Source organism: Oryzias latipes, chromosome 21 (assembly GCF_002234675.1).
Source record: "Oryzias latipes chromosome 21, ASM223467v1".
NCBI classification, from domain to species: Eukaryota; Metazoa; Chordata; class Actinopteri; order Beloniformes; family Adrianichthyidae; genus Oryzias; species Oryzias latipes.
This window is the reverse complement of record NC_019879.2, coordinates 7,926,912-7,941,132: the sequence shown is the minus strand read 5'-3', so window position 1 is coordinate 7,941,132 and position 14,221 is coordinate 7,926,912. Positions and strand designations below refer to the sequence as shown.

The window sequence follows — 14,221 nt, the reverse complement described above, 5'->3', positions numbered from 1 at the left end:
AGTTGGAGTCAGCTGTAATGCTTTTGATCTTTGATTAGTTATGTTATTGAGATAAAATGGGACTTTCCATTGGTGTGTGAGCAGAGCCTGTCTTTGCCATGAAAGGGCGATACCAAATCAAATAAAGTACATCAGGAATGACTTCTTCTTCTAAAGTATGGTATTTTTGGAGTCGAGTCACTGTTTTTGCATAGTTTGGACAGGGGTGCGACCTATCCTCAAGTGCGACTTATATGTGACTTTTTTTACCAAATAAATAGCAACAAGGTGTGTGTTTCTGTATTTGCTACTTACAGCAATGAAGGAGAAGAAGAAGCATTGGTCAGATTACACCATTCTTGGCCAAGTTGGTTAGAAGCTACACAGTGGAGAAAGTGATATAAAGAGTTAAATTTACTTGAATATTTTTTTTGTTATAGTTATCAAACATTATTTCATTATTATGATTTGCCTTCAAGATTAAATGTCCGACTTGCTCCTGTGTTTTGTTAAAAAAATCCTCCCAATAGCAAGACTAAAGCTACATTCACACCGCTCTCGGCAACGCGGGTCGAAGTGGCCACTATCACTGAAAAGTACGTGAACGCGTGTATCGTGCTGCTGCATTCAAAACTCTTCTGCTCATGCGTAGCCACACAAACTACTTTGACTGTTTTCGGGTCTTTACAGACAAAAGACGCGTCGAAAGTTTAGACCTGGTCAAACTTTGACCAATTAGGAATACCGATTTGGTAGTGATGTTTGGATGACGACCCCTTTATTTAATACAAATGACAACAGTTTAAAAAATCGATCATGAAGGAGCAATGGATGATTTCCATTTGTGCCCGGCTCGAATCATATGACACCAAGTCTTATTTATATTGGAAGAGAGCTGGGAAAGAAAAAATTAGGGTAGGTAATTTAGTATTTTTATGAAGTCAAATTATAAACAAATTTGAATCCATTAGGCACCCATCCGTTCAAATTAATCAACAGAAGTGAAAGGAGAAAGGTTGTTTATCCTCTCTATGGGCCAGCGGTGCATATTTCACCATCTCTCCCATTCAGAGAGAAAAAAATATACTAATTCTCCAAATTGTAAACCTAAACTGTGAATGCTCGTGCGCGGATTTTGGCGCCAGGATGTTTCCAGGGCATTTGCAGATGCTTGAAATAATCTCCAATGTTTTTGCTCAATCTGCTCTGAGGATGGGTGAAATAAATACTTTAAACTAATTAATGTAAGACCAGCTGTTCCCAGCACTTGGCTGGCGTTGGTGAATATTGATGGGCGGGAGATGCAGAGCTGCTCGGCTCTGCTCGCTGTTTGTACATGATTCCGCCTGCCACACAAACACATATAAATACTGGATGAGAGCAGAGAGGTGCTTTGTGCTACACAGTCAGGAATGCACTTTACAAATGAACCCCCCCCCCCCCCCCCCAGGCACTATAAAAAAAATAAAAAAACACTAAAACAGCTGATGGACGTAACTTCCCAAGAAAAGAACTCGAAAAGACTGGACGCCTTTCTGGGAGATGGTAGAAATTCTTGGCTTGATGAGACAGAATCGTGTCAGATCTGGTGGGGGGGGGGGCAACAATCAGCAGCGTCTGACAAACTGTTTCAGTGAAACCAGGCCGTACATGTGTCTGCCTGTTTGCCTTCTCCTTTCTCTGCCTCTCCTCCCTCCTCTGAGGCTGGGAGGAGAAGCTGGACAGCAGATGGCAGGGCCCTACCCTTCTGCCGCTGATAAATGGAGGATGATGTCATCTTAAGTTTGACAGGCGCCCATGTGTGCGTGCACAAAGGAAGCCCCGGTCTCTGGGGTCGAGCTGCCTCTCATTTCAGAGTCTGCATGACATCTCTTAAAGAGGGGTGCCAGGATTTATGTTCTACTTGATATAGTTTAACCCCTCGATTACTGGCTTTGAGGAGAAACAAGACCCAGGACTCTCTGAGGGACCCGTCTGTCAGGTCACTGGTTTTTTTAAATGTGTGTGTGTGTTAGGAGGGTGATTGGAGATCAATACAAACCCAGTTACAGCAGCTGGTCAGAATACTTTTATCTTTCAGGTTTTTTTTAATCCAAGTATATCCACCGGTACTTCCTACTGGTCTGCAATCAGGTTATCTTTCCTTTTGTGCAGAAGACAACCCCCTGTGCACTCCGACAGCACGCGACAGCTATGAGCGCTTGTCATTGGCTGGACAGGCCCTGCCTCCAGGTTTCCCCTCGCCATTTCTCTTCCCAGATGGCTTGTCATCAATAGAGACTCTCCTCACCAACATACAGGTACTGTTTATTGACTTTGTTGTGCCCTCCTGGAACCTCAGCATGTCTGTTTATGCTTTTACACTGCACCTCTAACCCCTGTAACCCAAAGGTTACACAGACTGAGTTTAATAAGAAGAGCTTACTGACACAGATGTACATCCAACCTTAAGGTAGCACTATACAAAATATTTGGTGTTGTTGTGATTTAAAAAAAAAGAAGTTGCATGTAGCCAAAACCTGATTGGAGTTTTGGTTTTTTAACAAAATATGCTGTAGAGGAAAATTGTCTCCATGAAGGAATAACAATACCTAAATACCTTAAAGTTTTTCATATGAGCATAACAACAAAAATATTTGTAAGGGCAAAGAAAAAGGTGTATCATCTGCATAAAGGTTATACAAAAAGGTCTTAGTATTAATTGTCAAAGTGGTAACATATAGAGTAGAATAGACTAGAATAGAATAGACCCACAAGGGGGAAATGAACTTGTTACCATAGGTCTATTAAAAACAACAGACAATAAAAAACACTAAACAATACATGTAAAGAATGAATATCAACAGTAATTGTTGTCCAGAGTCTATGAGACGTTGTGGACTCTAATAGCTGACAGCTACAGCCAATTACACTAAGACGCTTGTGACCGGAAAAACTCCCACATGCAAACTCTGCACAGAAAGGATCCAGCTAGGATTCAAACCAGCTGAGAAGCGAGAGTGCTGACCAGAACGCCATCAAGCAGGTTTTCTTTTAACTTCACCCTCTTAAATGCTTCTGTTCCATCATAGTCCATCATAAAAAGCAATCTTTTTGTGAAATCTATCCAAGTTACGAAAAAACTTTGATCCAGTGTGTTAAGATAGAACCCCTAATTTACTAATTTTTTTAAGTTTAATTGTGTGGGCCCTCATCATAAAGTAGCTGGGATTGGCTCCAGCAGCCCCATGACCCCAAAAGAGATTCAACAGGTTCTGATTATAGATGGATGGATCATTTAGTTTGTTTCCATAATGAACATAGATAACTATAACCAAAGCATTGATGCAAACAGGACTCATTCCTCTCAGCCTACAATTTAGACCTAATCTCCCCTTCAATTAGAGTCATGAATGAATTCGCCCACCGTCCGAGTCAAATGTTGCCCTTTGTACTGCACTTAGAAGCGCCGACAGTAGAGGCTCACTTCTTGTTTTGCTTGTTCTTAGACAACCACAATAAGCTCTCAGCTCTCCTCCACGTCATCTCTTATTACAATCTTTGGATTGAATATTTATATACAAATCAACAAAAGGAAACCAAGCAGAAAATGAAGATAGAGCAAGTCGGCATAAATTGGGGTTAGTAGAATCCACAATTAGTGCCCAGTGCATTCCATGTAATTGCATGTGGATGGGGAATATCTGGGATAAAAATGGCGATGATACTGTATAACCTTCACATGGGAATGTAGGACTGTTGGGAGCGTTTTTAGAGATATACTTGTCATTAATGTAATTGAGCCAAAGCAGACTTACAGCAGTGGGCTCTATATGTTTAAAAGTAGGGCAGTTTCTCACCAATTAGTAACTAAAGAACAGACTTTAGAAATAATTATCAATGTTTTTATTAATAAATTCTTTAGTAGTTTAGGGTTTTCTCAATCCAGCACAGTTCTGTAAGAGTTTCATGTTGTTGTCTTGTGTTTCCTCTCCGGTATTTTAGAGCTGGGGTTAAAAGGAAGCCCAAAAACAAGGGCAGAAATTCTGGCCGGTCCTCATTTGTGGCTCGCTGATTAAAGCCGTCTCCTTTGATAAAAGGACCAGTTCAGGTGTGGCTCTGACTGAAAGCAGCCAGCTGCAGCTTCTCGCCTCTGCTCAGTTGCTTTCGGGGTGGTTTGCAGCCACTTTGTCTCAAAAGCTCTTAAATAGCCTGCATCACTCTCACCTGTGTATGGCCCGCACTGTACATATGTGTGTGTGTGTGTGTGTGTGTGTGCAGGGCCTGCTCAAAGTGGCGATCGACAACGCACGAGCTCAGGAGAAGCAGGTGCAGCTGGAGAAGACGGAGCTGAAGATGGAGTTGTTCAGAGAGAGGGAGCTCAGGGAGACCCTGGAGAAGCAGCTCGCCGTGGAGCAGAAGAACAGAGGTACCAGCTGACCACTGCTAAGGCCTCAGCAGCTGTGTGTGCGCACACATCACTGCAGATGTTCCTGGTTGAGACAGACACTCTGAGCCGCTGCGCTTACAAATAAAAGGCTCCGATTCTCCTCGCCTTAGCATAATTAGCATAATGTAAAGTACATGTTTTATACCCACTTACTCCTACACTCATGCAAAATGCATCATCCTGCGTAACTGTATCGTTTATGTTTAATGAGAGAAATTCAGGAAAAATATCCTAATAAATGTTTCAATTAGCTTGAATCCCCTTCAGCAGTTTGCTAAGTCATTGTCAGTATTTGCTCGGATTCTCTCTTGGAGACCTTTCTGTGTCATGAAATATTTAGATGCTTGATTTTATGGAGGTCTTTCTCTGTTTCAGCAATCATCCAAAAGCGTCTGAAGAAGGAGAAGAAGGCCAAGAGGAAACTCCAGGAGGCTCTGGAATACGAATCCAAAAGGAGGGAGCAGGCCGAGCAGACCCTGAAGCAGCCGTCTCCCTCTGACAGCATGCGCTCGCTCAACGGTCAGACACCGTCACACGCCGTTCTGCCGTCTCTGCAGAAACTCAGCAGCTTTTCTATTTTAAATCACCCCTTTACTGTCTTTAGTCACTTTTTTTTTGGTTTTTCAAACTGGGAAAAACTATTTTCCTAAAACCTTTTGATTTATGTTTAATAAAAGTGTTGGTCATCTTTTATTTGAATTATTGTCTGATACAATAATGTATTATCAGGCTGCAGTGATGCAATGATTATGTCGATGAAGTGATTTTTAGCATCTTTTCATCAAATTATTGAAACCCAACTGAAGGAATAAAAATATAAGCAAACATCTAAAAAAACATTTATAAGAAATTATAAAAAGAATGCAATTGTCAGCAAATGACAGAAAGTTAGACAGAGCAGCACAGAAGGAGAACACGATAAAGCAGAAGCATTACTTTGGAGTAAATATTAACGTCTCATCAGACTTAAAAGATGTTAGAATATCCCTTTTCAAAAAAGAACAAACTTTTTCAGACTAATAGGAGGTCAAGAAAGAAAAAAAATAACTTTCCTAAAAGTTCTCAATGCTAGAATTTAGGATTTTATTTTTTCTCAGGCTAAACGCCTGTATTCCAGGCAACGAATCAAATAATACAATGTAAAATGTAAGTAAAATTGTGAATTTATAAATAAAATAGTATTTTGATACTTAGTTTCTTTCGCTAGAAAAGTCAATTTAACAATAAACAACAACAAAAAAGATTGGGGACACCTGGTGGCTAACTGAAGTCATAGCAGCCTCCTGTAAACTAACAATTTAGATCCATGGTCAGCAAAAAACAATCAAAGAACGCACAAGCTCTATAAATGTTACATAAAATAATATTTAATTGCAGATTTTTTGCTCAAATATAAACCGTTCAATTAAAAACTAGATCAGAGTTGGATTCTGCTGTAACTGATGTTGTTGGGATTATCACAGAAACATCACAAAAGACACAAGTGATGAGGTTAGCTTCAAAAAGTGGATGAATAGTGATTTGTATTTACAGTTTGTAATGCTGACTCATGGATTGTCCTTAAAAGACTTAGTTTCTTTAGGTAAATCTGCTTTTTGTTCATTTTTATACAAATATTACTAATTTGAAAGGTAAAACTTTTACTTTTGTTACATTTGAATCGCTATTTCTGTAAAAAAAAAAATCTTTTTAAAATCAAACAAAATTCTTTTTTGCTTGATACCCAGTGATACTCAGCCCTAAAAATAATTGTGACTTATTAATAAATCAAAAATTTTAAAATAAAATTTACAATGGCTAATAAAAAAAAAGTAGTTGCTGCTCTATTTTGGAATCTGAAGTTAGCCTGTTTAGTCTGAGGAATTAGCTTAAAAATGTCTATTGAATCATCAACAAATGGAGTTATAAAGTGAATATTTCAATGCCAAATGTATCCATGCTTAAAATATCACAAATATAAGTGTGAACGATTGTGTAGTTTGCAGCTTTCCCTTTCAGATGTCTGCAGACAAAAAAACAATGTTCTTTGAAGAGCTTTGATTTGAGAGGCTTTTTTTGATGGTCAGAACACAGAGAGGCACAACATCACACGCGTTCTGTCATGTTCAGCAGAGATGCAGCTCCAAGGCTCTTGTTTTGAACAAACGATGCTGCGAAGGTGGCGCGGTGATAGGTGGATGTCAGGCGACTTTAACGGCGGTGATCGCTCTCTCCTCGCAGACTCTCTGACCCCTGAGATGGAGAGTGACCGCAGCAGTGGAAGAACAGATGCTGAAAGGACAATACAAGGTACAGCCGCTCAGATGAGACAATAAATCTCTCTGCCTTCCCTCTTTTTTTCTTCTTCCTAGCTTTAAATTTCACTCTGCTGTGCTCTGCCCCCCTTGTCTTCCTACTGCAGCCCCCTTTTCTACACACACACACACACACACACATGAGCTTCACTTTATGAACATTAGTGTTTCTCTGCCTGCTGTTCAGACATACACCACCATCTGGGCCTCTGCACCAGGTCAAGAACATGGTGTTTTTTTAGAGTATTAGCCCCCTTTTTTGACTTTTAGGGGCTTTCTGCAGACAGGTCACCGCCAGCCACAGGAAGCCGATCGACCAAAGTAAGAAAGCAAGGGGGGGAAAAGTTGCTTATTTACAACTCAGGAAGCATTAATGAGTCATAAAACCTCAAAAAGCTGCACAATGCCTCCTTTGATAGTAGTAATCGAGGCAAATCAATCCACTTTATGAATAAGCGTGTGCATTTTTAATGGTTTGTTTGTTTGCAAGCCTTGGGGGTGCTGTTTGTGTTTGCAGCGATAACCTCTGTAGACCGTCTGCTATCTGTGTTTACCCAGATACAAGACACCTCGCAGAAGCTGAATATCCTCATTATTACTCCGACGTCCTGCTTTAATACGCCTCAGCCGCGTCTGCTGGGAACCGCCCTTATCAGTGGGAGAGGTCCCAATTTAACGCCGCGTGCAATTTGCAGCTGAAAGTAGGGAAATGTTCACCTTTCTTTTTTGCGTGCAGGAGGAAACTGGGTGTAACTGCCTAAATGTGGACTGTTGGAGTCGATTTTTTTTAAAACGAGCAAAAAGATGAGTCCTCCTTAATTAAATGTCATTCAGACGCGGCGGGGATCGGAAACAGTTTGATGTCCAAAGAAAAGAAAAGCATGTGTCATCATTTATGAATAACTTCAACACAAAGTAAATATCATTTCAGACCAAATTAGTATATTTGGCCACTTTCTTACTTCTATAGAGAGCCGACTCTTTGTGGTGTAAATGCAGGGCTGCCTGTTCCATTGATCACAATCGATCGAGTGTGGATAGTCGCCCGCCATCAAAACTGAACATGCAAAAAGAGACAGCAGATGTGGAGTGTTTTTCCTCCTAAACTCAGAAAGGGGCGAGCGAACGTTTAAAGTCAGACTCCTAACCGTGGAGGTCGCTGCTAACATGCCTCATTTTTTTCTCGAGTGGCCCGAGGAACACGGAACATTTTTGTTGTCAGCAAACTCCTCGAAAAAGGATAAAAGAACTTTTTATCATGTTTTACTTGATTATCTAAATTCTTCCATCTTTTTCATGACATTTGCCAGATTCAATCTTTTGAGTCTCAAAATCTGATTTACATAGTAAGTCTGTTTATCTAAGTAGATAATTATGAATTATGATTATATGTATATATGTCCATTTGCTGTCCAAACTTCCATTTTTGGGTTACAGTTTTGTTTTTAGTTTGACTTGTGATTTGTGCGTTGCAAAAAAAACAGCAAAAACTTGGAAAAATCCTTTATTTAGCTTGTTAATGAGCAAATAACAATAAAGAAACATCTTTAAGTTAGCGTGTTCTAAGCCTGGGTTAATGCAATAAATATAATGTAGTGCAATGTAATCCATTCTAATATGCAAGAAACCTGATGGGATGCAGTGGAGATGCATAGATATTTATTTGTAATATTTAACACAACCTTTGGTGGAGCTGGCCAAAAAAGAGTGGGCACCTCTGCCATAGTCTGCTGCAGGCATCCTCCTCATCATCACGGCCTGGAAGAGTGAAATGCAGCTGAATATGCGGCTGCACTTTTTTTTTTGTGTGTGTGTTTTGTTCAATTAGAGAAGCATTTGTCTGCCACCCATGTCTCCTCTACTCTGCTCTGCAAGCCTCGCTGTATAATTAACCTCAAATGGCAAAAAATGATGTTGATAAATTACACAAGCAGAAGGGGGGAAAAAACAACCCGCGTGGAAGCCGAGAGAGAAACGTGTGGGAGCACCGTCGCCGCCGAACCTCAAGAAAAAGGGGGGGGGGCGAATGGGGAAAATAACGAGGGCATCATTTTGGAGAACTAATTATTTCTATTTGTCTTTTGTCACACTTCTCTAATTCTGCGATATTAACACAGTCTGTGTTTATTAATTGCTTTTACAGCGTCTTGAACGGGGTCCAAAAAGGGAATGAGGCTCTTTTCACAGGCGAAGGCGAGCTTCGGGGACCGTACCTCGCCAGTTACTGCCTGGCAACGGTGCACGTGCGAACGGTCCCTCCCCTTAGCGGCCTCCCCAGATCCTCGCCGCCTCCCACTCCACGCGTCGTCGGGCGAGTTTACACGACCCTGCGCGCCAAGATAAAGTTCTTTGTTGCCGAGATTAAACATCAAAACAGTTAAAGTGAAATTAAAATTAAATGAATGAATGTCACTGAAGCAAAAAAGACTGTAATTAATGGATCCCTTAATTGTCTTCATAAAATATTTGCATGGGCATGATTTGCATAATTTACATGTATTAATTAATCTTTCAAAGGAATTTTGTGCTGAGAGAAGCCAAAGGAAAAAAAAATCCCTTTGTTTTATTCGGCATCTAATGAAATATTTATTTTCTTTAATGAACTTTTCATCTTGATTTGAATATAAAAATACTAAAGTTTGAGCGTTTTCTAATGAGGGCCCCTCGTAGGAACGGCGTGTTGGGACGCGCCGCGTTTTGTCGCCAGCAGATGTTTCCGGCTTTGCGCTCATATTGCTCCCTGATTGGGAGGAAGGATTGGAGAGAAAAAAAAGCAGCCAGACCTGCTTGTTCCAAGCCTTTCATTTGAATTTGATCTATTAGAAGTGAAACTCTGCAATATTTAACAACCTCTTGACAATGTATTAAATGTCATCATCCATCAAATAATCAAATTGTCTTTGTTTTCATTAACACCCCTATAAATTGCTCCAACTGTGAATCCGGGCAGACAGGCTGGCTGTGAAGCCATGTTTCATCCTGTCCCGGTGTGGGAGCTCACGTGTGCCTCCTCCTCCTCCTCCTCCGCTTCTTTTGCTCGCCGTTTTCCGCGCCGCCGCCGTGACTTTTACGCAGGACTCACTGGTTGCCGCTGGAATTGCTCCCGCCAGAGTGCGATGCCTTTGAGACCCACAGCAGTGCTGGGTAATTAGCCCGTGTGTTTGCACAGCTCCCCCCCCGCCTCTCCCACTCGCACTGTACACACATTCAGACACACAAGCTTTTGTCGTCTCCTCTGTCTGCCACACCAAACACAGCCGGAAAGGTTAAGCAGGAGTCGTTATGGAATATTTCAACCACAATGACTATTGATTTTAACCATTAGCACCAAAAAAGCTGCAACTCTGCCTGATAGATAGAAAAAATACACGTTTTTTTCATAGCGGAGTATCCTGATGCTGGACCCCCTCCCTGCAGAAGTATAAATGGAGTTAGAAGACATTGTACGCAGGTGTATCCTCCAGCAGTGCCTCCGCTTCCCCGCGCTGCTTGTGTCATGTCCAACAAGCCAGGCCGCTAAACGCCTTTGTGCAGGCGTTCGCTTTAACATTGAATTATTCAAGCGCTGCCACGGAGAGCTTCTTAAAGGCATTATTGTAGCTTTCTGCAGCGGAGGAAATGTGAAGGTAATAAACGTCAAACAGGCTCCTGAGCGCTGCCTAACAGATGCTCGCAGCAGCCCGGCGTCGCCGCAGCGCTGCTCGCTCAGGCGAGCACTCAGACAGGAGAACTCGCCGGCAGTGGACAACGCTTGTTAGGCTGGAGGTGATACCAGGAGTGTCTGCATTTTTGCAGTTTTCCTTGATCTAACACCTCAAAAAAGTCACACTGCCTAAAGGAGGAACAGGACACTAACCTGAAGAAGAAAATGACTAGAAAGCAAAAATGATCTGTAATTGTTACTCAAGAAATCTCCTACTAAAATATAGACACAAGGACTTCCACATAAGCACCTAAAATGAGAAAAACTGTAGATAGAATTCATTCAAACTGAATAGCCCAATCATATGTTGTTGTTTTTTTGCTAGTTTCTAAGCAAATGGTTTGTATTTTTGGAGTTTTTATTCTTAATTGTAGTTTATTTTGATGAAAGTGACCAAAATCCAGTGTAATAAGTGGAAATGACTCAATTTGGAACACAATGAGGACAGCATTTTAGCACAAGTTCGCCCACCTTAATATATTCTCATAACATCTAAATTTAACATTTATTCTGAAGACTTAAAATTCAATTTTTCTTTCTAAAGTAATGCCACTCTAACTTTATTGAACATCCTTCAAATTCAACCTAAAATTTCAGAACAATTTGATTTTATTTCTTTAGATGATATAGAAGGTTTTAGGGCCAAATGTTATTCTATACAGTATTTCATTAGCATTAAATACAAATGAACATTTTATTGCAAACTTTTCAAATCTTTACATAGAAAACAGAAACATTTAAATAGGATTTTACCTAAAGTTCTGTTCAGTTATGCCTCTTCACATTCAACTCCTTGAAAACAGTCACAGACAAAGTTGTTTTGTGTTTGACTAAAAAAAAATATGCCAGTGTCTACTTCTCCCTCACTGTCGACTCTTCTTCCTTTTTCCAGCTGACATTTTAGAAATGAGGGTCACAGAAGGGTCGCACGGCGTTGCCAAAGGTTTACAGCGCCTTGAAACCTAATTTAGCCAAGAGCCATCAGGAGATCGTGCGCACACATTTTAGAAAATGCTGGGGGTGTCTATGCGGCCCACGGCCCGGACTTTGGACATGCTTGGTATAAAGCAAAACAGCTTAATCCCTGGTACAACATCGTGAAAGTCTAAAAACAAAGTTTGGAACCTTTGCAAGGACTAAATAGTTTGCAGTGCGGCTGGAATGCAGTCCACATTGTGCGGGTGTTGTTGTGTTATTGTGCTTGACTATAAAAGCCTTCTGGAGCGCATAGTTAAAGGTGATAAAAGTTGAATCACTGCATGCGATGTTTAATCCTGTTTGCCATGGCTACTATATCTGATCCTTTGAATCAGCCTCAGAATTCATTGTGAAATTGAAAGACTAGAGGGCAACAGAAAGTTTCACCAACATCCTGAGCTAACGTCTTTGCATCAGCAGGATGTTAGCTGTTGGCTAATCGCTATCTGTGTGTGTGTGTGTGTGTGTGTGTGTCCTCTGTTGCAGATGGAAGACTGTTCCTGAAAACCACAGTGATGTACTGATAAGACTGCAAAGAGCTGGAGGAAGGATTTTCATTGGTTGGAGCTGGTTTCAGGAGAAGCTGCTTGTTGGTGGAAGTCACCGAAACTCTGGAGGAGTAGGAATGTAGAATAAGAATCCTTTTCCTTTGAAAAATCACAGAGGCTGAGGTTAAAAAAAAAAAAAAAAAGTGTGTGAAAGCAGCTTCACAGCCCACGTGAAGGATCACCATATAACCCGAGCACAGAAAAAAATGTACCCGTGGTACATTCTTGGTAATAACGCCTAAATCCACAGCACTGAAGATTTTTATACTGTATCTCAGCCAGCGAGAAAGCTTCGAAACGGGGACAAAATCTACGAAATTCGACTGAATCTTTGTTTTGTATTTCAAATTGAATTGGAAGAAGCGGAGAAAAATAGAAACTGTCCATAAAAAAAACACAAAAAAAGGAAGAAAACCAACGTTTGGTTTTCATGTTTTCTAAATTAGATGACGTTACAATCAAGTTTCCTTTTTACCGTTGTACATAGCAAGACTGATAATAGGAAAAGACCCAACAAGTGTGTGTGTATATAACGTTAAGAGGTATTGTGTATGCAGTAGAGCTTTTAGGCAAACAATACCATCATTTCTATAAACTTCCCCTTTTTCTTTTCTCTGAGCCATCGTCTTTTTTTTCCTATAGCTGCCATTTTTTGGTGGGAAAGCATGCAGGCATGTAAATGTTTGTCCTGGAAATATGATATTTAATAAATCCTATATTGTGCTGAGCAAATATTACAACTCACCCCAAGCCCAGAGGATTTGGAACCCCGGATGAGGACGTTTCACTCTCCAAAAGGATGACTTTTGCTGTTGATATTTACTGTAATCTTTGTAACAGAGGATAATATTTCTTGGATTTTACTGTACGTTTTTTTGTCACCACTCACTTTCAAAAAGTTTTTTTTTTTCCAAGTGTCTGGTCAAATCATCATTGTGTTTGCCAGCTTGAAAAACAATCAATCAGGATGCAAGTTTTTTTTAAGGAAAAAAAGAACTCCTGCTATGACAGAACTCCAGTCCCTGGTAAACCTTAAACAAGTGAACTTTTTACAGTGTTTCCTGATATCCCGATGAGAAATAACTTCCTGTTTTCCTTCCCTAAAGACTTTTGGTGCTGAAACACCAGTGTATATTCTCTAGTCATGAGCTGATGTCAGTCCTTCCACTGCAGAACAGTTGCCGTGTTACAGTCCAAAGGGGGGGGGGGGAGCAGGGGCGTCCCGTGCTCACCTTGTGTTTGTTCCTTTCGTTCTCTATGGAGTGTCTCGGTCTGTTGTCACTGATAACTTATATAGCTTCTCGAATCATCTCTTTATGTACTTCAAATTCCAATAAAGTTAACATGTTGCTGATAAACTCTGGGAGTCACGTATGTTGCTCGGGTGTGGATGGACGTCTCACATGACACACACACACACACCAAAACCCTTCCAAAGCGCAGCCGCGTTTGTTCTTTACACTTTTCAATGATTGTGTTGTTTGGTGTTTTTACGGCATTTACAATCACTCCAACTTTTAACCTTTTATTATTTTTTATGGACGGCCTAAAAAAGCATTGAAGGGGTTGCTGGACAGTAGAAAAATGAACAAGCGTCTTGTTATTCGCTTTGCGTTGCAGTAAAAACATGTATGTGTTATCGGAAGAAGAGAAAATCTTTGGTTTCTTGCCCTCTTCTCAGACAATAGTGTGTGTGAGCTTTTTTAACTTCTTTTTTTATGCTTAAGCTTATTCTGCAGAAATGTGTTCATGTGTTCTTTACTTCTTAAGCCCTAATTCACAGAATTCCAAAGAATACCGTAACAATTCTTTTTAAACCATCTAAATTAAAAAGTATTAAAGACTCAGGTTATTTAAAATTAACATGTTCTTGGAGGACAAATACTAAGAACATGAAGCTCAGAATTGCATTTTTGAGTATTTCTTTATTCAAATCATTTTGATTGAGGAACAGACGGAAACATTAGTTTGAAAAAGATGGTATTTGTAACGTAGATCATGCAGTGGGTGGCCCACAAGTTTCCTGTCCATTCGGATGCATCCACCTGTGGACACATGGATCCATGTGGATGGACGTCTTTGTTTTCCTCGTCTGAACTTCAGCTCAGAACTGTACGGCTGGAGAGCTCCAACATTGATCACCGTTTTTGTTCCACCAGTAATGTTAGATCAGAGTGTAGGTATAGGCTACTGGGAGAGCATGTTAATACTGTAGAGACATCTCAGCTATGGGTGATGAGAAGGGGGGCAGAGTAACTCCGCACCAATGAACTTTTGCTGTTCTGCAGAA

At 40.6% G+C, this 14,221-nt stretch overlaps 1 protein-coding gene across 1 annotated transcript in view; it reads left to right on the top strand.

The window, feature by feature from the left end:
- Nucleotides 1-13,289, top strand: part of dach (dachshund protein) — a gene marked incomplete at its 5' end in the record, with an annotated part of 55,750 nt that extends 42,461 nt beyond the window's left edge. The window contains 5 exon segments of the mRNA NM_001104874.1: nt 2,134-2,279; nt 4,240-4,387; nt 4,784-4,927; nt 6,629-6,697; nt 11,870-13,289. Of these exon segments, the coding sequence (NP_001098344.1) occupies nt 2,134-2,279; nt 4,240-4,387; nt 4,784-4,927; nt 6,629-6,697; nt 11,870-11,907 (545 nt within the window).
- Nucleotides 13,290-14,221: the final 932 nt, after the last annotated feature.